At 42.7% G+C, this 24,153-nt stretch overlaps 1 protein-coding gene across 2 annotated transcripts in view; it reads left to right on the top strand.

Moving 5' to 3' along the window:
- igf2r (insulin-like growth factor 2 receptor) overlaps nucleotides 1-23,706 on the top strand; it is a 38,150-nt gene extending 14,444 nt beyond the window's left edge. For both annotated transcript variants that reach the window (XM_034527328.1, XM_034527329.1), the window contains 42 exons: nucleotides 348-451; nucleotides 1,016-1,180; nucleotides 1,305-1,448; nucleotides 1,592-1,747; nucleotides 1,899-2,036; nucleotides 2,811-2,961; nucleotides 3,135-3,303; nucleotides 3,408-3,523; nucleotides 4,167-4,326; nucleotides 4,451-4,627; nucleotides 4,723-4,818; nucleotides 4,968-5,069; nucleotides 5,754-5,916; nucleotides 6,100-6,276; nucleotides 6,392-6,538; nucleotides 7,059-7,237; nucleotides 7,360-7,447; nucleotides 7,657-7,866; nucleotides 7,964-8,094; nucleotides 8,430-8,533; nucleotides 8,903-9,036; nucleotides 9,188-9,384; nucleotides 9,748-9,874; nucleotides 10,108-10,239; nucleotides 11,551-11,710; nucleotides 12,378-12,486; nucleotides 13,664-13,745; nucleotides 13,971-14,104; nucleotides 15,203-15,352; nucleotides 15,452-15,616; nucleotides 16,085-16,295; nucleotides 16,528-16,680; nucleotides 16,962-17,196; nucleotides 17,593-17,729; nucleotides 18,039-18,156; nucleotides 18,778-18,924; nucleotides 19,040-19,224; nucleotides 20,230-20,416; nucleotides 20,523-20,669; nucleotides 20,777-20,846; nucleotides 21,124-21,417; nucleotides 21,494-23,706. In XM_034527328.1, coding sequence (XP_034383219.1) covers nucleotides 348-451; nucleotides 1,016-1,180; nucleotides 1,305-1,448; nucleotides 1,592-1,747; nucleotides 1,899-2,036; nucleotides 2,811-2,961; nucleotides 3,135-3,303; nucleotides 3,408-3,523; nucleotides 4,167-4,326; nucleotides 4,451-4,627; nucleotides 4,723-4,818; nucleotides 4,968-5,069; nucleotides 5,754-5,916; nucleotides 6,100-6,276; nucleotides 6,392-6,538; nucleotides 7,059-7,237; nucleotides 7,360-7,447; nucleotides 7,657-7,866; nucleotides 7,964-8,094; nucleotides 8,430-8,533; nucleotides 8,903-9,036; nucleotides 9,188-9,384; nucleotides 9,748-9,874; nucleotides 10,108-10,239; nucleotides 11,551-11,710; nucleotides 12,378-12,486; nucleotides 13,664-13,745; nucleotides 13,971-14,104; nucleotides 15,203-15,352; nucleotides 15,452-15,616; nucleotides 16,085-16,295; nucleotides 16,528-16,680; nucleotides 16,962-17,196; nucleotides 17,593-17,729; nucleotides 18,039-18,156; nucleotides 18,778-18,924; nucleotides 19,040-19,224; nucleotides 20,230-20,416; nucleotides 20,523-20,669; nucleotides 20,777-20,846; nucleotides 21,124-21,417; nucleotides 21,494-21,652 — 6,310 coding nt within the window. In that variant the 3' untranslated portion in view covers nucleotides 21,653-23,706. The remainder of the gene's footprint in view (nucleotides 1-347; nucleotides 452-1,015; nucleotides 1,181-1,304; nucleotides 1,449-1,591; nucleotides 1,748-1,898; nucleotides 2,037-2,810; nucleotides 2,962-3,134; nucleotides 3,304-3,407; nucleotides 3,524-4,166; nucleotides 4,327-4,450; nucleotides 4,628-4,722; nucleotides 4,819-4,967; nucleotides 5,070-5,753; nucleotides 5,917-6,099; nucleotides 6,277-6,391; nucleotides 6,539-7,058; nucleotides 7,238-7,359; nucleotides 7,448-7,656; nucleotides 7,867-7,963; nucleotides 8,095-8,429; nucleotides 8,534-8,902; nucleotides 9,037-9,187; nucleotides 9,385-9,747; nucleotides 9,875-10,107; nucleotides 10,240-11,550; nucleotides 11,711-12,377; nucleotides 12,487-13,663; nucleotides 13,746-13,970; nucleotides 14,105-15,202; nucleotides 15,353-15,451; nucleotides 15,617-16,084; nucleotides 16,296-16,527; nucleotides 16,681-16,961; nucleotides 17,197-17,592; nucleotides 17,730-18,038; nucleotides 18,157-18,777; nucleotides 18,925-19,039; nucleotides 19,225-20,229; nucleotides 20,417-20,522; nucleotides 20,670-20,776; nucleotides 20,847-21,123; nucleotides 21,418-21,493) is intronic.
- The last annotated feature ends 447 nt before the right edge of the window (nucleotides 23,707-24,153 follow it).

Here is a 24,153-nt window from a genome sequence, read left to right as displayed (position 1 = left end):
TATTTCATGTACACTCTTTATGTATGCATTATATTGTAATATATATTGATATCATAATATATAAAGACCTATATTTTGATAGAAGATTTTAGCCCTAACTTTATTCAATCCCTGTGCTTACTTTTCCAATGTTGATTAGTCATATGTCTTACGTACGTTAAAACTGAAATGTAAAAAGTCCACAGAAGCTACCGGCCGCCACATCTTAATGGGCTGCTGTTGCCTTTTATTTGAGTTTTGTCTTTAAAAAAAGAATAGAAAAAAGGCTATGGCCCAGAAATGATCCACGGCACTTCTTACAGTGCCAGTACATTTTTTTAATTTTTTTTAACCCTTTCAACTTTCAGTTATTCAGATGGAGATCTGACTCTGATCTACCCAGATGGGATCAGATGCTCCTCCGGCTTCCTGAGAATGACCATCATCAACTTTGAGTGCAGCAAGAATGCATGTAAGACACAGATGTTTATTAGCACACAATCATAATTTTTTTTTTGACATTATCTGGTGTATTTTTGTTTTTTATATACTCCAATGCTACTTATGATCTGATGATATTTTGGCACCACCTTGTGGTAGTATAACGGATTACATTGGGGCAGACAGTAAGACATACTGCTATCATAAGATGGTTCTCCTATTATATATTATGTTTATACCATTTGTTCTGTACACGATAAACTTTGTCAGTAAAATTAGGATGATTCACAAAGACGTGATTTAATTTCATCTTGTTTTTGTATTGTTCAACATTATATACTTTCTGAACCAAAGGAACACTACATTTACTATCTCTAGTTTTCTCCCTGTCCACATTTTACTCCATATATGACATATTGGATTTTTTTGTTTGACCTTTTTGGAGTTTCTCAAAAAATATCTCCCCCAAATTCGGGATTTTTATTTTTGACTGTCGACTTTCCAAACTGAAAAGCACCATTTATTAAAAATTGTCAGTCAGGTGGAATCGCGTCAAAACTCACCCTTAATCCACGGTGTGCCTTACTTTCTGCAGCCAACGGCGGGCGAGGGAATCCAGTCTTTACGGGGGAGACGGACTGCACTTATTACTTTGACTGGGAGACGGCCTTCGCCTGCGTCAAGGAGAAAGAGAATCTACTGTGTCGAGTCAGAGACGACAACAAACACTACGACCTTTCACCCCTCACAAGATACCCTGGTGAGAGGCAATATGGTTGTGGCCACATCCACTCATGGTAGAAACATTTCTACTCTGCCTGTTGAGGCGAAAGATTTGTTGCTGAAACCTCACCTTTCCTCCGTGTGTCTTTTGGCTGCTTCAGGGTCAGATGTCGGTGGGAACTGGGAGGCGGTGGATGCTAAATCTCCAAAGCCGGACTCCCGTTTCTACCTGAATGTCTGTCACAAAGTCATCCAGACGGGTGCAGCTGCCGACTGCCCTGTGAATGCCTCCATCTGTGCCGTGGGTAAGAGTCTACGCAAGGGGGGAGGATGATGGGGGTAGAAAGACGTAGGGAGGTCGAGGAGTTGTACAAACGTTGCCAAATTCATGAAAGTGTCAGGGAAAGTTGTAGCCTTAGTTTATTGATTGTTCCTCTCCCTCCCTCAGATAAGGCTCTCGGGGCCATCAGCCTCGGCAGCTTCCTCTCATCTCCCCAGAAGACTAAAATTGGAAATGACATCCGACTGGTGTATACCGATGGAAGTTTCTGCATCAATAAAAAGACGAGGATCCAAACTATCCTGACCCTCAAGTGCAAACCGGGTAGGCTGAACAAAGAGCGGAGTGGTCATTACACATATTTATCTTCAATATGTTTAATATGCTCAGTGTTTTTCTCTCTAATTTATGTGTGCTTGTGTTTATGTTGTTGTTGTCTCCTCCTTCCCTTTTCTCCTTCTCGCCCTCCTTGCAGGAGATCTGGAGAGCGCTCCCGTCCTTCGTAGCGTTTCGGCTGACGGATGTGTGTACGAGTTGGAGTGGTACACTGCCGCCGCCTGCGTCCTCTCCAAGACTCAGGGAGACGACTGCAAAGTGGAGGACCCTCAGGCTGGTATGAGCATGAGCGTTTGATCAGCGCGGTAACCGACTGATCAATATTTCCCTCGAGCCAGAAAAACACAGCAGGGAAGGAAAAGGCGAGAAAGAAGCAATTATGTTTAATAAGTTTCAGCTCTAAACAAACGTACGGTGATCCGTCGTGTTTTGAGCATCTAAGTTTTCCTCCAGCTGATTCATCCCTTTCTGAGATCATGAGAGGGCTTCGACTTCAGGCTGCAACTAACAATTATTTTGAATACATCTAAATTAATCAATTGACAGCTTCACAAATGAGGATGAGGAATTGCCCCGAACAATTAGACCGCAGCTCGTTCACTGGACGCATATTAAAAAATGTGGACCCCATTAATCACTGTGACCAAAAAACATGGGAAAATAAGGTCCAAGCGGAAAAATACCAAGGCTTTCCTTTAACTGGATGTATAATCCAACCAACATTCCAAATATATTTTACTACCATATAAAACGTAGAAAAGTAGCAAATCCTCTCATGTGTGAAGCTGTCTGTCAGTTGATTTTTAAATTGGTTCCAGAGTTACGCTTTTTATGAAATTCAGTCTTCGGGGAAAACAAGCAGAAGCTCTAATAGACACGTATTTAAGAAGTGACCCGACTCTTTAAGAGGAAATAAGTAGGGCAGCAAGATTATGGCCAAAATGATAATCCCAAGGATTTTGATCAATATTAATATTATTTACCAGGATGCATTTTTTTATTCCACTTTGGCTTCAATCTTCCTCTATAACTGGCCTGCGTTGCTCCACAGGGTTCTCCTTCGACTTGTCGCCTCTCTCCAAAGCCGACGGTGGCTTCTACAACCTCACCAGCGGCAACTATGACTACTACATCAACGTCTGTGGTCCTGTCAAGGCGGCCAGCTGTCCTGAGAAGGCCGGCACATGTCAGGTCGAAAAGAGGTAAGGCATGGGCGCGCAAGCAGGAAGTTATTCACAACCATATAGTTTACGATAAATACGGCGTTGCAGATATATATATATATATATATATATATATATATATATATATAGTTTTCCTTTGATAGACATGACAATATGATGGCTTACTCTACATTTTCTTACTACCACATCAGTTCTTGGAGTCTTGGGGAAGCGAACTCCCGCCTGTCGTACTACGATGGCCTGATCCAGCTAACCTACAGTAACGGCTCCCAGTACAACAACAAACAACACACTCGCAGATCCTCTCTCATCTCTTTCCTCTGTGACCCAGAAGCTGGAGTTGGTAAACCCGAATTCCAGGTAAACTGCCTCTGCATGTTGCTGATGGACTGCATTTGTTTATTTATGGTCTTTGGTTAGCCTCTGTGTGACCTGTAATTTTAATCTTAATTTTCTGCATCCAGGTTGAGGACAATTACACTTATAACTTCCGCTGGTATACATCCTACGCATGTCCTGAAAGGCCTCACGAGTGTTTGGTGACAGATCCCACCACTCTTGAGCAGTACGACTTATCCAGGTAATGCATGGATACATATTGTGTTAATTTCCCAAGCAGTCACAAAACGACATACACATAACTACAACGAAGTACCTTAACACATTGTAGGTAGAAAATAAATCTGGAGCTGGGGACGGGGTAATTAATAAAAGAAAACTCAAAACAGTATGTTGTCTTCTTCTGAATAGACCCAAAGGTAGTTTATCTTCAAAGGCTGCAATATTACGATAATATAGTGATTTATGGGCTAAAATCCTTTATTAGTATATTTTGCGTAGGTCATCCACCTCGAGCACAATGCATGGTGAGTGGTGGTGTCTGGTGTGATGAGGTTGATCCAACCGAGCAAAGTAAAGCAATGTGGTTCCTTGACAAAAACTATTTTCAGATTTATTTTAAATTTTTTTTAATGTATGACTTTATAACATTCTTTTTCCTAAATGTGTCATTTTTTTCTCTCAGAAATGTACCACTTTATTCTCGGAGTATTACCCCCGCTTCCTTCCATAATAATAATTAGTTTAACCTACAATGGTCCTAATACGCTGTAGTACAAAACCCACTTGTCCAAATACTCATAAAATCAAGATTAAAAAGAAAAGAACAAAGAGGAAGAGAATCATATTCAGTCCAGCATTTGTTCATCTTCTTCTGCCTCCAGCTTGTCACGCTCCACCTCCATTAGCAACTGGCAGGTCATGGATTTGTCCGACTCCATGAACCTTAAGAAGTACTACATCAACATATGTCGGCCTATCAACGCTGTACCAGGCTGCGACCGCCACGCGTCCGTCTGCCAAATGAAGTATATATCCGAGCAGGTTTGTGAAACAGAATTGTAACTTTAAAAACTATGAAAATATCACATAATGCACCTTTCTAAAATGGCAAATACAAAACACTAGAAATTAGATTCAGGAGCCGTTTCCTCCCCTCTGTCTTCAGGGCTCTCCGAAGGAGGTTGTATCCGTCAGTAACCTGGGTATTTCCAAGCGAGGGCCGATCATCGAGGCGCGGGACCGGCTGCTGCTGGAGTTCACGGACGGCTCTGCCTGCGTGTCGGACGGCCTGAAGCTCACGCACACCACGCGCATCCACCTGGTCTGCTCCAGAGGAGCTGTGGTGAGTCGCCGCTGTTTATCCAGTGCAGCGCTTCTTGTTGACGCTCGGCGTTACGTGTCTGAGGTGTGGCTCTGTTTGTGTTCCACGCCGCGCAGTCAATGGGCCCAAGGTTCCTGATGTACCAGAACTGTACTTCCAACTTCATGTGGGAGACCAGGGCGGCCTGCGCAATCAAAACCACCACGAACAACGTGAGTCCAGCTGCATTACAACATCATCTCATCCTTTGTTTAGCTTGTGTATCCACACTGATGAGACAACGATATGGAAAGATGTGACGCTGGGAAATTTATATAATTACAATAATACAATATTTGGAAATCGTGTCTTTGTGTCTCAGAACTGTACCGTGGTGGATCCCATCACTGGCTTTGAGTTCAACCTTCAGCTTTTGGCATCTAAGACTGGATACAAGACACATGCGAATGGCAAAGACTTCCAGGTAAGATAGTTACAGTCACGACACTTTGCTAACTATAAATAATGCATCTCTCATGCATTACTAAGATGTATTTGTGTGATATAGCTGAAGTGTGGGAGCTGCTCTACACGTAGCTTTTTATACGGCTATGGTATCACCCGTGTTGGTGCCAGTCATGCTCGCAACAGTATGGGATTTTATTATTTTATTTAATTTATATAAACTGGGTTTATACATTTAAAAAAACACTGCAACCAACAATTATTACAATCACAGATTCATCGTTTCATATGTCTATATAATATTTGAGAATAGTGAACCATCTCCAACCAATACAAAAATAAAATATTGACATTTCAGCTTTTTCCTTGAAAAACTAGGATTTATCCATTATCAAAATAGATGCTTATTTTCTGTATCTGCTCTTAAATTATACCTTGAACTTAACTGAAAAAAACCCACTAACACTACAGTTCGTCAGTAAATACTTGTCGACCCGTGTCCCGTCGGGTGAAACGCAATGAGTTCTTCAAAAGGTTCCTAGTCTCTGGGAGAAGTTCTGCAGTTGAACTCCAGTCTTTCCCTTTTTTTTTTTGAAAGTAGTGTTTTAAAAGCATCATGAGACTTTTGTCTTTTGAAATATAAGGCTAGCGCTCCCTTCAAAATATGACAGAAGTGTAACCCTTCCTCCTCAACACCCTGTAGGTGAACATCTGCTCAGAGGTGGCAGAGTGCGGAGCGGGCATGGCCGGCTGTGAGCTGGATGAGGGGCATCCGTTGAACCCAGTCGCGGTGGAGAAGACCCTCCAGTACTCCACCGATGGCCTGCTCACACTAACGTATAAGGGAACCCTGGACGAGCCCACGGGTATTGAATTACATTAACTAAGAGTCTCATGTTTTAACATGCAATAGTTCACTTCAGCTGTGGTGACATTGCGTAATACTGTATTTACAGCGGTGTGACTTCAAACATTTAAGACGTTTAAAGATTTTTCTTAACTCTGCACTTTTTTTTTCCCCCTCTATTTACATTTCCCTTCTGCATCAGCGACTCGGGACACCTTCACCATAAATTTTGTGTGTAATACAACCGCTCAACCTGGCTCCTTAAAACTGCTGCGAGAGGACCTGAGTACTTCACCGAACCACGTGGTCCACAACGCCTTCTTTGAGTTCTCCACCGCTCTGGCCTGCATCCCTGCACCAGTTGACTGCCAGATCATTGGTACGGACACACACACAGAATTACACCATTTCATAAATGTCAAAGTACTGTTTTTTTTTCTTTTGTGTGTGTGTGTGTGTGTGTGTGTGTAAATCTACTTTTCTGTTGCCTCTAGATTCCCATGGTCATGAGTATGACCTAAGGCACCTGATCCGGGACAGAGAGGACAGCCCCTGGATCGCCATAGATACAGATGCTGTGAAATCCCGCAGGTTTTACATCAACGTCTGCAAACCTCTCCCTCCAGTGAGTGACTGTCCAGGTCAGTATGCTCCTTCATGTTCCCCCACCTGGTCCGCTGACATATACACATTAAATAAGAGATATTAACTGACTTGGGCTTTTGATTGGATCTGCAACATCTAATCGATTAAAATTGTTTTTAGCCAACTAATTTCATTATGTATCAATTGTGTCTTTGATGCATGATGCGCTGTGGCAACTCTCTTGAAACGGTCTATAACGTAATAATATGGAGTTTTTGGAATATTACATCCCATCAGTCAGAGACACTCAAAAGTGAATTCTTTATTTATTTTCACCTGAAACTAGCTCTACACTTTTCAAAGCTCAGTGTGCTTCACAAAAAGAGCAACTGGACAAATGGACAGTAAAAAGACAGTAGATGCTAATATATCATCATAATAATAATAATAATAATTAATTGGAAAACTCAACAGCAATGTCTCTTTGCCTATGAAACTGCTCACTACAAGGCCTGTGAATTGCGTCCACTTCTATTTACAGTCTAGGCGTTAAATACATTATTTTCTTCTCTCCAGTGGGTCCTTTGGGTGCCTGTGGCATGATTGATGGGAAGACATACAACCTGGGATACGTCCAGTCGAGCCCCCAGGCAGCGGAGGACGGCTCCATCAGCATCGTGTACCAGAACGGAGACCTGTGCGGCTCCGCATCCCGCTACTCAACACGCATCATCTTCCAGTGCGATGACAACCCGGTCAGTATTATTATTATTATTATTATTATTATTATTAGATAAAAAAAAAAAAGTTTGCTATTTGGATATTCCATGAGAACTAATTTTTTTTAGTGTATATGTGTCTGTCTGTCTTTTTTTAGGGCTCCCCCATGTTTGACCGTAAAGTTGGTTGTGAATATGTCTTTATCTGGAGGACCTCTGAGGCCTGCCCCATCAGGAAGTCGCAAGGTGTGTGTGTGCGTGTGCATGCGTGCGCGTGTGTGTGAAGATTAAAACTGCTGTTATTGTGGAGTTTGTGCAGATAACGCTGCTATTTTAAATGTTTGGAATGTGATCATTAAAAGGAAAGCATTGACCACTAATCTTGATTAAACTGTGATGGTGGAGAAACGAGAGTATGTGCCTCCATGGTCACCATCCATTACGTGTCTTCCTAGGTGATGACTGCCGGGTTCGTGACCTCAAGAGTGGCTACGAGTTAGATCTGAGCTCTCTGAAGGGTAAAGATTACCCCGTCAGCAGTGATAAGTACGTCTACCACCTGTCGGTCTGCGGGGGGCTCAAGAAAGGGATCTGCACCCACAAGGACACAGGCCTTGAAACTGTCTCCTCCTGCCAAGTGCAAGGTGACAACCACAAGATTGCAGGTATGGCAAAGAAAACTAAAAAACAGCTTGAATATTCTTGATATTTAATGTTGTGTTGTATTTAGTAATGCGTGTCATTAATATTGCGTGTGTGCAGGAATGGCATCCCAGGTTCTGAGCTATGTGGGAGACCAGCTCATCCTGAACTACACTAATGGAGAGGCCTGTCATAAGATATACCAAAGATCCACTGAGATCTACTTCTCCTGCCACCCTGACAGGCATCCTGTGAGTGTCACATATAAAAACACAAAGAAGGAAAACCAGCTGATCCCACAGATCCTATTGGCTTTTAAAGGGCTGTTATTTGAAAACATTAATTAAAACCTATTTAAAATAATAATAATGAATCCCTGCAGGTCCTTTCTGTGTACTAAGTGTAAAGAGTCAAGGCCTTCACGTAAGGGGTTTGTGATAAATAAATGTCACAATCTTTTGTTATTTGTTTGTGTTTCTTACAGTGGCTGTTCATTTAACGTTTCTCTATTTACAGAACAGAAATTCATCCCAGCTCTGTACCTCTGTAGTAACTCATTGTGTGTCGTGTCGATTCACTCCTTAAGGGAACACCAGAGTTCATCAAGGAGACTCCAGACTGCACCTACCTGTTCAGCTGGCCCACCGCTCTGGCCTGCGTCCCAGTCAAGACCACCAGCTGCTCCTACAAGTAACAATCCTACTTCTCTATTCCTCCTCCTCTGTTGTTTATGTTTTCTTCTCATACCGTTTCTCATTTTTCTTTAACGCGTGTCCTTTTTAAATGTACTTCAGCTGTATTCCAAAAAAGGGACACATGTTTATTGGTGCCCTTTTAAAATACATGATTCCTAGGTTTGATTTCTTTTGAAGGTAGGGGAATTTTTTTAGAAGTCTTTATCTGCACCAAGCATCAGAGTTACTGTATGATCCCCTGCTGGAAAATGCTTGTATCTGAACAGACATGCATGACAACGTAATGACAGCTCAGAAATCTGTACAGACCTCAAACACGTACGAAAATGAATGGTCATCCTTTGCATATGTGCTCTGTAATCAGTGATGATCAGGGACACTCGTACGACCTCTCCCCTCTGGCTGTGGACTCTCGAAACTGGGAGGTGGAGCCCTCTACGGAGGACACGAAGAACCGATTCTACATCAACGTCTGCAGGGCGCTGGTGCAGCAAGGAGGTCAGCATGCATGCTTGTGTTCTTTCTATTCAGTAATACTGTAGCGTCCAGCTCTAGTTTGTTTGGTCAGAGTTCAAGTTCCAAGAGAGCGTTTTGAGACTGAATGTCTTCCGACTCGGTCAGAGTTGACTATGTGCTCACCTTGCGACAGGTACATGGAAGTGTCCCTCCAATGCAGCGTCCTGCTTGAAGGCCGGAGAGGACTATGTGAATTTGGGGCAGGTGGATTCTGGTCCTACATGGGACGGAAAGGTCCTGAAGCTGCAGTACACCAGCGGCCAGGCGTGTCCCGATGGAAGCCGCAACAAGAGCAGCGTCATCCGCTTTAAATGTGACAAAGACAAAGTGGTGAGGAGAAGTTTCCCGTAAGCTGCAAACAATCGGTTCCATTTCCTGTCTGTGGGGTTTGTGTGAAACTGTACCCACAATAATTTCAGTTCTATCTGGCGAATGAAAGAACTGACACCTTGGTTGTAATAGATGCTCTCTACTGTGAACATATTTGGTTTGGGATCAATATGTGCAAGAAAGTCCATTTCTGGGGAGTATTACTCTCTGATAGTTCAGGAACCTTTGGACAGAGTTCCCGACCATCAGGTGCAATACATCCATAGAAGAGGAGAATCGCTGCCACCAGCGGAATATAGTAATGACAGATATTAAAGTAAAGATATAAATGGCAAAATGAGTATGTTCCTATATTCCATCCAGGACTCCCGGCCTACTCTGATCTCTGCCATTGAGGACTGTGTGTACACCTTCCTCTGGTTAACGGCGGCGGCCTGCCCACTCAACAGCACCCAACACGACAACTGCATGGTCACCAATCCCGCTACAGGTCAGACAACAGTAACTCTGTACATGTATTGTATATGGGCATACCTGTTACGAGTATGTATCATATTACTGTCTCTTCACAATAAAAATGGGAAAAAACGTAGTGCTGAAATGCAAAAATGACAGACTTGCATAACGACCCAGTTTTTGTGTTTTAATAGACTTAATAGAATGAATGTACTTAAACAGATTAATATTTACATTTCTATAAACTGTGACCCTCTTCTCCCTTAGGTCATTTGTTTGATCTCAACACCCTGACAAAGGAAGGAGGTTACACTGTGTACGATCATCAGGATCACAGGAAGATGTTCCGCATGAACATCTGTGGGAACATGTCCAACACTGGATGCAGCTCTGAAACTGGTACGTCCATCCACCCAGTGACTGTGTCCCCGAGTCATCTTTCAGAAAACAAAAGTGAGAATTATCTTCATAAAGGCGTTGGTGCCGGGACACGAGAGACTTGCAAAGCCTGCAGACAAATGTCTCTTCAGTCCCTCGGGAGGCTCACTGGTCACTGATTTCACATAACTGGTGTTCACTGGTTGTTCCAGCTTTAACATTAGCTTTATTAGACTTTAAAGACAGGGTGCTGGATTCTAAATGTGGGATATGTATAAGGAAAGATTAGGACAGAGCCTCTGTAAAGGGATGTTAATTTCTGTACTCACCTTTACCAAATTAATCATTACACCCACATTACTGATAATTATTTAAGAAAAATGTTGTCTAAACTGAGTCGTGTGTAAAAGCACCAATAGTCAACCTTACAATATCGTCCCAATATTGATATATAAAAATGTTTTTGTTACAAATATTGCGATATTTGATTTTCTCCGCATCCCCCGTCCTAAAATATGTATTATTCTTTGAACCCCAGTTGACAGTTTTCACTTTTTGTTTGAACATGACGAACACATTTGCCATGGTGATGTGTGTTGAATCCTTATTCGACCTGTATAGAAATTATTTAAAAAAGACATAAAAAATATTGCCAAACAAAATACAGACAGCGATGTCTTCAGCCTTAACATCTCCCGCAGACTGTTAAAAGTAACAGCAAATAAAGAGAGCTGGATTCACTAAGAACTCATTCACTACTCCCCTGGTTACTGTTCAATCTTACTCAGGCGTCAGTGTGGTTTATGTTACACCGAGGACATGCGTCATCACTGTTTTCCGCCACAGTTGAGTGTTTAAAAGAGGGCTGCAATTCCAGTGGTTCTTGAATAATTGACTGCTCTTTTACCTGGAGCTGTGTTATTTCCTACACATTACACTTGAAGCCACTGACCTCAGCCAAAGCTGCACAATAGGTCTGAATTTGTAATTAGAATTACGGGAATAGAAATGTTCAACCTGCATCAAAATACACATTTCTAGACAATTCTGTGATGCCTGTGCCGGATTTTTGGAAAATAAAGTGAGTGCTATAGTTGATGAGAAAATTGCAAAAATGTGAAGAGCTGAATTTTTGTTTATATCTGAGATACTCGGCTGAATCTGAATCAAATGACTTGCTCATAAACAATGTCTTGTAAATGCCTTGTGAGATCCAGGAAAGAAGTGCCCGTGTAGTACTTTTTAATACGATGCAATCTACCTAATGGTTTTAAATACTATTGTATTGTTGCAGTTATTGTCAAATATCTCTATATGCATATTGTGTTGCAGCTGTGTGTATTAAGGATGCCACGACCGTGATGAGCGGCGGTCAGGTGAGCAGGAAACTCTCGTACAAGGATCAGGTTCTGGAGCTGACGTATGGCGGCGGAAGTCCCTGTCCAGCAAACCCCGACCTCAAACACAACGCCGTCATCCACTTCATCTGCAGGTATTTGCCCCTCCTTCCTGTGCCTTTTTAGTTGGATTTTCTCCCTAGTTTATTTTAATAATTTGTTTTCATTACTGATAATAGATTGATTTTATTCATCAATCATCAGATACAAGAAACAAAAATCTGAAGGATAACATGTTAAAGGAAGAGGAAAGAGCGTCGATAAGCCTCTGTTATTTTTTCATTTTTATATATTCAAAAAACTCAACAAAAGCAATCCTGAAAACACATCACAATTTAATCAGAATACAAATAATAACCTCTTCAAAAAACCAAGGACAGCTAATATAACAGTTTCATTGAAAATGTCACTGTGTGCGTGTGCGTGTGCGTGTGCGTGTGCGGCGAGAGATAAGAGCCCCCGACGAGCTCTTCTTTAAAGATTTAGTTAAATATTTTCTTCTTTTGTTTTAAGAGTTTAAACCCTTTTTACTAGCATATATTTAGTCCTTTAGCTGGTTCAGAATATTGCCCTTTAAAGACATTTAAAGTTCACTTCACGTTTATTATTACCCGTTAGGGGCATGTTTGATTGTATGTAATACATTTCATATAATGGAGTTATGTTTAAATGTTAGTTAAAATATATAATTGATCTTTTATTTCCAAAACTGTTTGTCATGTTAGCACAGCTATGTTGAATATTTACAATGTGTTTGTACAGGCCACCTAACATGGGCTCAGCCCCGCCAGAGCCAGTTTTGATTGATACCGACACTGAGACCTGCACACACTTCTTCTCCTTCCACACACCGCTGGTCTGCGAACAGCCAGTAAGTATGTTTTGTTTATTTGTGAGCGCTATAAGTCCGATGAACACGGTGACTCTCGGTATGCTCGGCCTGTTTCAGTAGGAAAGAACTAACTGACAATTAAACATAATAAACAACATAAACAATGTGCTTAATCCAAATCAAATGTATGGGAAGTTATAAATTACACACAACCTGATCCCAGCATGTGTTTGTATGTGTGTGTGCTGTGACAAAAATGGTTACCTTTTTAATAGACTGTTTATGACATAAGAACACATGAAAAAAAAAAAGAAGCTTTTGCCAGAATAATCTTTTGATTTTTCTCAGTACATTTGTTGTTGTTTTATAATCTGTGGATGAAAATCAACATTTTGTCTAATGTTTGTGGTTGTAATACCCATTTTAGCCACATAAGACATAAGTGCATCGCTACCCCATGCTCTAAATATGACAAAGAGCATTGGCGCCCATTTAAAATATATTTCTAGGTACAAGAAAGACACAACAGTAATGTTACATAACTTGCTAACACACAACATGTGTACCTTTTTTGTTTTGAGTGCATGAAGAAATTAAACTCATCTGAAAGAAAACATGAACGCTTTTAGTCCTTCTTATAACACGGGGTAGTGGTGCCTCTTGTGGTCAACATTCATATTACAACCACAAGCACTTAAAAAAAGTTCCTGATTAAAAAAATTATAAACCTGCCCAAACTTTACAGTAACTTAGAAAGATTTTCCTGGCAAAGCGTTCTCACTTTCCTCTCAGGGCTACAGTAGATTTTCGCAACAGCAAATAATTATAAAAATAATATGGAGCATTCCTTTGTAAATTAGTACCGCGTTGGCCATTTCACACAGCAAATTGAATTTTTGTTGAGTGTAGCCTGCAAGTAGACTACAATCAGCTTCTCAAGGATTATTATAGGACACAGCAATGCAGCATTGAATTATGTGACGCTGTAGGAATGTTTTGGATTGTACCCGACTCGATTGTTCCAGAATACTTCTCAAAACTCTAGAGGATCAAAAGAAGAAAACTTTTTAATACAATTTCAACAGCCGCTTTATAGAATATAATGATTGAATTCCTTTGCTTTGAGTTTGTCTTTCTGAGGCCAGAAAACTATTACTGTGACACTACAACGGTGTACCGCTGGCATTTATTTGCTTCCTTTTGATACCATTTCCAGGTAAAGTGTTCGGTCCAGAACGGCTCTGCTCTCATAGACCTGACTCCCCTCATCCACATCAGTGGATACTACACAGCAACAGGTCAGTGGGCCAAGGTGTCACCATGTCATATGCTGAGTTTCTTTGCATGCAGCGATGGAGTTCTAAATCTATTCTCAAAAATAACGCCGATCAAATGTGGCACATTATGCATCATAGGCCAGCGAGTATTATCATCCATGTGCATCATTTAGGGGCGAAACATTCATCTGAAAATATAGCGTTTCCACATTTCTGTTTGAATCCTCTTTTATTGTGTCCTTTCAGACGAGGCCGTGGAACAAAGTGACGAATCTCCAGACTTCTACATCAACATCTGCCAGCCTCTGAACCCCATCCCCGGGGTCACCTGCCCCGCTGGAGCCGCCGTCTGCACAGACCCTGACAATGGACCGCCTGTGGTAATACACAACAAACACAACCACAGACGCACACATTCTCCTCCACGCTTGCCTTCTTTTCATACAAGGGAGATAAAGGACCGTTTACCTTGACCTCAGTCATGTGGTTTGATGCCTATTATAATGAACACTAGAGCACTGATGACTAGCAAAGGTTGGCACCTCTTGATGACAACAGGCACAGCCATTATAAAGGCTGGTTTTCAGTTCCAGCTATTTATTACCAATACATAGTACGTGCTGCATTTTGTACTCAAATAGAATGTTGTAAATATATATTTGGTGACTCGAAATGCACCATGATCTCTTTTTGTGCGACATAAAATAAACAAAAATACATTTTAAATAAATGCTATGTAAAAACAAGAATCCTAAACTAAATAATATTCCTTTGGATAAAGGAAGGCGGGTATATTCATAGAAAAGTCTGTACGAGAACATATCTATATATTTTAACTACATTGCTTCTCTTTGCGAGATTAGATCAACCTCATCACTACACAGATGCACCCATCTGCCATGTATTGTGCATTAAGGTGGATGACCTAAAGAAATTATGCTTTGCAATCTTTGCAGTTTAGTAACACAGATTTAGCAACATTTTGATGTATGTCTTTAAACGATTACGCAAACAAATTATTATGAAAGCAAACAAACTAAAACATGTCTCCCAATGAAAAAAGCAGAAAGCGTAGACCGTACATGTTAGCGTAAAGATTTGTGTAGTATCTGCTCATTATGCACACATTTTATGTTGAATTTTACATTTTGATAACAAAGTAAAGCAGTCAAACTTGTGTACAGACTATAATAATGATAATAGAAGTTTCAAATATCAGTCTTGCATCTGTTACATGTGGGGAGACATCATTACTAAAGTATCCTAACAAGCAATACGTGACCCAGTTAGAGACGCTGTTTAAAATTGAAGGCAAATAATGCTGGAATCACAACCGGGTTGAAAAATGCTTTGTGATTTAGTTTCTTTCTGAATGTTCTGTTATTTTTGTCCTGTCTTTGTTTCTCTTCCCGTCACTTTCAATAACGTTGCCGCCACCTCTTTCTCTCTGACACGCTCTCTCTTTCTGTCTCTTAAAGGACATTGGGCGGACCACCAGCGGTCCTGAGATCAACAGTGCTACAGGGGAAGTGTCCATCACCTACAACAGCTCCACCAAGTGTGCGGCTGATCCTGCACAGAACTACACTTCGACCATCATCTTTATCTGCCAGAGAGGCCTGGAGCTGGTCAGTCAGCACTTCAATGTCCTTTTATGATAAGAAGTCTATACTCGAACATGCATTGTTTACTTTACTTCTCTGGGGATTTTGTATTTCTTCATCCAGGGCTCTCCACAAATGCTGAGGCTGCAGGAATGTGTCTATCTGTTTGAGTGGGCGACTCCTATAGTCTGTTCAGATGCCACACACACCAACGCCAGCGGTTGCCAGCTAACAGATTCCCAGCTCCAGTTCACCTTTGAACTGTCCACCCTCTCTGGTGATGTCCAGGTGAGCTCCAAAGGCTTGTTGTCTGTCCCCCAAGATCACATTTGACATGAGGTGCACATGAATAATCCCGTCATCTTGTTAAATCAATTCTTGTTTTATTTGAGAAGGTAAAGGTGGAATATGAAATACATTTTGCTACGGTAGCTCAGAATGGCCAAACCAAACACTGGCTCCTATCAAGAGCCTTTCATGGCGTTCCATTACCTGGAGGCCTCTGTAGTTCTCGGACACAATTGTGAAACTGCCAGCCTCCGTCTGACTTAAATTGCTCTTTAAGTAGTGTTATTATGGTACGGATTGTCTCCGATTGAGGCGAACATCCAAAATGCTGTCTTGGAAAGGGAGGAGTGAGCAAAGGGGGATTCAGTTGGTTGGAATCTGCAACTACATCGCTGGATGCCACTAAACCCTACATGCTGTCCCTAAATAAAATAAACACTGTAGTGAAGCTAACTCTCTCTGTATCAGGTACCAGCGAGCTCCGGCATCTACCACATCAACGTCTGCGGCTCCGTGGCCGAGCCGGCCTGCAAGAACAGCGCGGTTTGTCGGGTGTCTGGTTCTGGTTCGGACCAATCTGCCTCATCGTTTGGCATCAGCAAGGCCATGACGATGGACTTCAAACATGACGAGGACGCCGTACTGATGCAGTATGGTGGGGGAGATCCCTGCCCACCAGGTAGGTCTGCTATGCTCACCTTGTTTATGACCCCCTCGCAGAAGTCTAAGGATCTACCTTTTAAAAAGCTTCACTCGTATAATCTGCTGATAGTTCTAGGTCAGTATAGATAAGACCGACACAGTGGACTCAAAAGTAACAGGAGAAAAATGGAGCATAATAATTCGATATGATCATAATTATTGGGAGGCAATTGATCAAAGTAGTTGATGTGTATGTTTGTGCGTTTCAGGGACAAGTGATGGCGACGTGTGTGTGTTCCCCTTCACTCTCATGAAGAAGTCGTACACAGCGTGCACCAAAGATGAACGCACAGATGGCAGGATGTGGTGTTCCACCACTGCCGACTACGACAGGGACAAGAAGTGGGGATTCTGCAATGCAGGTAACAGCTCTTTGACAGTAGAGAGATGTGATCACCATAAAGCCGTCTCTGTGAACTCCCGTTATTACTCCGACGATTACTCATGCTTTGAAAAGTTGAGTTTGGAAGTTCAGGATTCAAAATGTAGAGAAGGTGAAAAATGTCCACATCTTATTAACATAAACGACTAATCTTTCTCACTGTTTCAAAGTACTTGTGCATATTTATTACACTTTTGTTTAAACCTTCCAGAATGCTTTCTTGTGTTGCATTTCCATGACTTTTCTGCCTCTCTCTCTCAGCCTCTGCTAAGCGTCAGTCCTCCATATTGTTTACCTGCGACCAGTCTGCAAACCACGGCTCTCCACAGCTGCTCTCGGAGACGGAGGGTTGTTCGGCCACTTTTCAGTGGCGCACCAGCGCTGTTTGTCCCCCGATGAAGATGGAGTGTAAGCTGGTCAGCCAGCATCAAACCTTTGACCTCCGAACCCTGTCCTCCCTCACTGAGCCTTGGAAGTTCAGCCACCGAGGGGATTCGTAAGTCTGGCTTTTCTCAACGCCTTTTTATAATGCAATGTGAAGATCCCAAAAATCCCAAATGGCTGTATAAAAAAAAATCTTGAAACTTAATTAAAAAAGCTTTTCATGAACATGAAGTGCTGTGTTGCTCTTGGTCTTCATGAGGATTGTATTTGTTATTATATTGGGCATGTCTGCTCCACCTTTGGTTGCAGAACTGAGGCCACCTCAATCCTAAATCTAAAATAAATGATTACAACAAATATTTTAGCATCAATAATGTTCCCTGCTTCACAATAGATGCTAGAAAAAAAATATTGGTGAACATATCTGCAAGGACACCTAAATCAAAGCCTTCGTTTCTCGAGTCCTGACATTCAAATACGACTCTCTTTCCTGTTTTGATGTCCCCAGGTACTTCGTTAACCTGTGTCAGGGTATCCACGGTGGGTTGCCGGGTTGTCCAGAGGGAGCAACTGTGTGCCGGCGCACAGCAACGGGACTGACCCAGACCCTGGGCCGAGTTTATACCCAGAAAATGAGCTCTGTTGGTGGGTAGTCAAGTGATGTATGTTTCAGTGTGCTTTTTCGAAGGACTTATTTGTAGGAGAATGATATCTGCTTGAAGTTTTTTTTTTTTTTTTAAATATCCTAGGATTAACATTTGTATGCCTATCAACATGTTGCTTGTAAAATAACATAACAATATTTAACTACTGTTCTACAACTCTAAACGGACTCTGCATGAAACAGAACTCAGTGCAGGCTTTGAGGTAAAGCGAGTGACCCCTCAAAGCTGTGATTTTGATTCCGTGCATTATAAAAGTTCAAGATCACAGTTCTCAAACTACTTTCTGCAGATGGAACGATTACCGTCAGGTACTCGGCGGGAGAAGATGTCTGCGGTAACGGCGTGCACGCCAAGACGGTGTTCCAGCTGAGCTGCGGCTCCACTGTTGGACACCCGGCACTCATCAGGTAACACACACATTATTAAGCTTTTCATTTTCAGCCCCACAAGCAAGAGATTAGATTTGTCGGGGGAGGAAAAACGTTCTTATTTAATTCAAATCTATATGAAATAAATAAATAACTGAAGCGTGGCAGAATAGATTGATTGTTTTACATGTTCAAAATCTGTGTCATTCACTCACCTGTCATTGTGAGGTCTTCACTACTAATGCGCCAATGGACAATAGACCCCATTCTTCAACTTGTTACTCTTTGTTCTGTTTAACTGGCAGTGAGACATATCTCACTGCCAGTTAAACAGAACAAAGAGTAGTTTACATATCTTTACATTTTTCTCTCATTAAAGCATAATCTAGGCACATTGCCAAACATTTATTAGCAGACTCTCACAATCATAATAGAGTTTTGTTGTCTGCAATCGATATAAAGGATTTTACTGAAGAGGTGATACATTGTGTCTTTTGAGCAGTACCCCCATGTTTAGATTAATACAAAATCAGGTTGACACAATATAACCTGCCTTAACTACTTCCTTGATGTTGAATTTGCACATCTTTATATATATATACTGTTCTTAGTTTTTGGTTTTAAATTGGAATAAACCATCTTGTTCTGTTTCTGTTACAGCGTTGACGAGGCGTCGTGCGAGTTTGTGATTGGCTGGGCGACTCGCTCGGCGTGCGCTGTGAAGCAGCATGAGGTGGAGATGGTGAACGGGACGATACAGGTCCCCGACACTGGAGCCAGCCTGAGTCTCGGAAAGCTTTACTTCAGGTATAACGAGCACACACGCCACCTGTTCGCCTGCGTCTTAATCCTGCTCTGAAATATCTCACCTTTTCTGCATAAATGAGATAGAGAACATGTCATTTTCTACCCGTGGTCTCAGCCACCATCAGGCGTCTGGAGACATCCGTCCCAACGGCGACCGCTACATCTACCACATCCAGTTGTCTGGCATCACCAACAACTCCCTGACCACCTGTCTCGGTGCCAACATCTGCCAGGTCAAACTCAATGGGCTTTACAGACGCAGGATTGGCTCTTCCAGCAAGGCCAAGTACTACGTGAAAGGTACATTCTTGCTAAGTTTTGTGAAATCAGCGATTGGTGGTTTGAAAATGAATTCGCTGTCTCCCCTGTATTTACTTAGAAATAAAGTGGTTGTTTGTTTTGGTACACCTTTGGTCTAAATCTCAACAACGGATTGCCATGACATTCGTTACAAAACACAGTTTCCTGAAGATAAATCCAACACAAATGGGAGGACTGTCTGTGTTTGTGTTCACATTGATAGGGGAGATTGTCAGAGCCTGCACTAGTAAAATTAAGGTTTTCTAAAGGGCCTCTGGTGCTTTAAAACACGCCCACTTTCATGCACAGCGACCGCCAGATTGGCTCTCGCTCTTTTCAGGCCAGTTTCATCCCTGGCTCTGAAGGCGTTGTTTCTGGCCCTCAGTAGCCGATGGCCCTGTCAACCATGGTTTCTGTTTAGCCCGAGTGGTGATGGTTTTAATATGGGTCACATCATCAAGGCACGTACTAATGTAAGAAGTAACATTGTCTGTGTACTCCTCAATGTCTGTGTGATTGCCTGCTTAAACATTCCCCAGTCTGTTGTGTCAAAGCAGTCTTGGAGGGGGGGAGGAGTCCCCCTCTGGCCACACCCGTATCTGCTTTAGAACCCGTCTGGAGACTTTCACTCTGTATGCTGGCATTAGCGTGTCGGTGATGTGGTCAGAGTACAATGTGGGGTAGGGTTGAGGGCTTGTACGCCCCTTTGTGCGTAGTGTAGACCAGATCCAAAATGTTGAATCAACGTGCTGCTGTAGTTTCAGAAGGACAGTCTTAAGGTTAGCATGATTGAAATCTCCAGCGAGGATGGTGAATCCGTCTGTTGTTCACTGATGGCCTGATACAGTTCACAAAGTGCCGCATTTCTATTGTTGGGGGTGGGAGGGATGTAAACAAGGACTAGCAGAAGTTGTCAATATCATTAAAACTGGTTGATTCTCGCTAATACGTGAACATCACAATCCAAACTTATTCATGTCAAAAACGCCTCTGCTTTCCCATCAGGAGGAAACTTGGACGTGATGGTGCCCTCTGAGTCGGCATGTGGGCGGGAGAAGACCAAAAAGGTGTCGTCCACCATCATGTTCCACTGTAACCCCTCGGCAGGCGTTGGCATCCCCGAGTTCATGCTGGAGACGGATGAATGCCAGTATCTGTTTGTGTGGCACACGGACGCCGTGTGTGGTCTCAGGTGAGCACAAGTTTTCCCATTGGAATATAGTTTTTTTTACTACAGGAGAAGAATACAAAAAAGAAGGAAATATGTATATATGTCGTCCTTCTTGATTTCTTTGTAGAACTGTCGACACCCGGGATGATGGCGGCGACAGCGAGGCTCCTGCTCACTACAGGCGGAGCCAGGCGGTGGGGGTGATGCTGAGTCTTCTGCTGGTGGTTCTGTCCGTCTGTCTGCTCGGACTTTTGCTCCACAAGAAAGAGAGGAGGTGAGACGAGCATCCAACAAAAGCAGGAAAGCTGAAAGATTTAGAGAACGTTCTTTTAATTTTTCATGAATGCTTGTTTGTCTTGTCGTCGTCGTCATCGTCAACAGAGAGCTGGTGATCCAGAAGGTTGCTGGCTGCTGCAGGAGAGGAAACCAAGTCGCCTATAAATATTCCAAGGTAGGTTGTTGTAAAGGATGAATCGATTCTGATTCCAGTTCCAGTGTGGACAAACCTTTTCAGCCAACTACTTAGTTAATTGGAATTTGTTGGAATCTAAAGAAATGCTTCTCTTGCTCTCTCAATTCATCCGATCATTGACGGCGGCCCACATGGTGAAAGTACGCGGGAATGTTTCCCTCCAGCGTTTTTGCGTGAAGGTGTCTTATTTCATCCCGGATGACTCGGTGTGTGTTTGTGTGTGTGTGTGTGTGTCCTCTAACTTCTAAATATTTAGGTCAACATGGACGAAGAAGGGGGTGAAGAGGAGATGGAGTGGCTGATGGAGGAGCTCGAAGCACCTCCCGCATCCACCTCCTCGTCCTCCCACCGAGGGAGGAGTAACCACGGCAACGGTCACATCACGACCAAGCCGGTGAACACGGCCGGCCTGCGCTCGTTCTCGCTGGATGAGCATGACGACGACGACGACGACAGCGAGGACGAGGTGCTGAGCGTCCCGGGGGTGCGAGTGGTCAAGTCCTCCGGAATCTCCAGGCACTCTGCGGCCCATCGCAGCCCCTTCCTTCAGGTGTGTGTCGCCCCAACATCTGTCCAGGTGTTTGCTTTCTGGTGCTCCAAACCTCACAGAAATCCTTTTGTTTCAGGAGGAGAGCGATGAGGACCTGGTGGGCCTCCTGGACGAGTCGGACAGGAAGAGGAAGAGCGGCAAGCCTCGCTCCTCGGGGCTTAATAACGGTAACAACACGGCAACCAACAGGAAACGGGACGAGGATGACAGTGACGAGGACCTCCTCAGGGTGTGATGTCACTTCCTCCGCCCCGCTCCCACAACCAGTCTGAACTCTTCTTTCTCAGTGAATGTCTCCATAACCGCAACAACGGATACCAACAACATATTGAAAGCAGAAACCTTTCCTCTCTTTTGGAATTATTTTTTTATTATTTTTTTATTTTTCTTGGGTTGCACTTGGCCTCAGACTTGATCCAGTCCACCGTCTACAGACTGTCAGTGTTGGCACATGGTTTCTTATTTATTGATTGCCGATTATTTAAAGTATTCTGCAGGCTGTTTTTTGACCTGCATCCTATTTTCGGTCATAATTCTGAAATGAATTAATAAAGTACATCACTGTAGTCACTTCAATCATTACACATTTATCGAATATAGACTCTGAAAAACCAACCCCAGAGGCATAAAAGGCATCATCTTTAACATGGTGGCTCTGCAATGTCAGACGGAAATTCAATATTTTCCTTTCTTCTCAAGTTTTTGAAATGAAGTTGTGCCATTTGCTTTAGCACTTTATTGCAGCATTGATTACGTTTATTAAGAATAATATTTTGCCGCGAATGAAAAAAGGAAAAGCTTTCGCTACCTATTTGCAGTTTAATGTCCAGGACTTTATTTGATAACTGTGGTGAGATGTACAGTGAAGTCAATAGTGAAACAATTTAGCAGATTTTCTGAGGAAAACCATGGCTATCAAAGAAAAGAGGAGAGAATAAAGCAAGGGGTACTGTTTTTTTTTCCTGAATGTGGGCGAAGAAGGCGTCGGCTTGTGTTGTTTGTAAAGGGAATGAAGACACCTTGTCTTGTGTGGCTGCTTACATTTCACGTCTTCTCTTTCTTTCCACTCGAAAAGAAAGCGCGACCCCTTACTGATGGTGGACGTACTTTTGCTTTTTTCATTGAGGAATCATGTCCGGCGACAGATTTATTTCAGTTTTTGTCTTGTTTTGATCAGAGACATTGTACATAGAGGATAATGTTCTATAGTATGGACTTTTTGTTTGTCTGTGTGTCCGTTATCTTCACTGGTAAGTTGCTCACACATCTGTTTTTATGATTATTTAAATGCTTGTCTGAGCTGATTATCTGTATGAATCTCTGTTCTGTTTGGAAAATGGAGATGGCCTTAAGTGTGACTGGATGGGCGACGTGGACGGAGGTTGAAAGTGAAATTTGAGATGTTAGTTTGTGTTGGTTTTTGAAGCCCCTCCCCCTACCCTCCCGCCAAAGCCATATTTCTACAGCCACCGCTGGCACTAACGTATGGAAGTTGGGAATTTGTTTTCCCACGCTTGCCCGCTCTCGTACATTAAAGTTCTGTTATTCGGGTTTGTGATCGTGGATGTTGCTGCGGCATAAGGGAAGTTTTAACCCGGTAAAGCCACGTTTTTGTAGTGCCGATTTCTGCCCCTTTTTAGCCAAAGGCACGTGACGATGGGACGTGAAGCATTTAAGTATCAAGAATGACGGCAGTGTATTTACATTTAAGGTATTTTCTGCTTAATAATCAAATGGCGTTTTAACAAAGTATATCAGTAATGATGGAGATCTACGGGCCCAGATATGTTGGTGAAGTATATAAACTGACTGCTTAAGAGGGATATGAGTAATCCTACACAGTGTAAACAGAGTATTCGTATGCCGTCCCGTTTGCAGGTTTCTTTTCTTTTGGTCCCAAAGTCGAAAACAAATCAAAGTTCCTGCGACTAAACATGGCGGATTTGTCTGAGCTATTTGCTTTGATTCTTCTTCTCCGCTTTAAAGAACACAAGTGTTTTCTAAGGCTGCAACGAACAATTATTTTCCTTTTATTGATTATAAATGTCAGAAAAGTGCCCCTCACAAGTCGTCATGGTCCTTCAAATGTCTTCAGACTGAACATCAAACCCAAAGTTGTAGAGAAGAGCAACCAATCATCATGCTGCTTGGCATTATATATGAATACATAACTTACATTTGTGTGACAGAAAACAGCGTCAGCCTTTTTCCGTTTTCACAGTTCAAGGAGTTAAAGTTCACCTTTGACCTGTGATATGGTGATTAAATAAAAATCAATTCTTAACTTAAGGTTAATTTACTCTGTTCTTTTTTTGAAGGCATTTCCTTAGTTGTCTACTGGGAAGCCCACTGGGAAGCTCACTAGGCAGCCCGCTGGGAAGCTCACTGGGAAGCCCACTGGGAAGCCCACTAGGCAGCCCACTGGGAAGCTCACTGGGAAGCTCACTAGGAAGCTCACTAGGCAGCCCACTGGGAAGCTCACTGGGAAGCTCACTGGGAAGCTCACTAGGCAGCCCACTGGGAAGCTCACTGGGAAGCCCACTGGGAAGCTCACTAGGAAGCTCACTGGGAAGCTCACTAGGCAGCCCACTGGGAAGCTCACTGGGAAGCTCACTAGGCAGCCCACTGGGAAGCTCACTAGGCAGCCCACTGGGAAGCTCACTAGGAAGCTCACTAGGCAGCCCACTGGGAATCCCACTGGGCCGCTAGATGTGACTGAAAGCTCTGTTGGCCTTG

The sequence above is a fragment of the Cyclopterus lumpus genome, chromosome 24 (assembly GCF_009769545.1).
Source record: "Cyclopterus lumpus isolate fCycLum1 chromosome 24, fCycLum1.pri, whole genome shotgun sequence".
NCBI lineage: Eukaryota > Metazoa > Chordata > Actinopteri > Perciformes > Cyclopteridae > Cyclopterus > Cyclopterus lumpus.
This window is presented reverse-complemented; position numbering and strand designations above follow the sequence as displayed.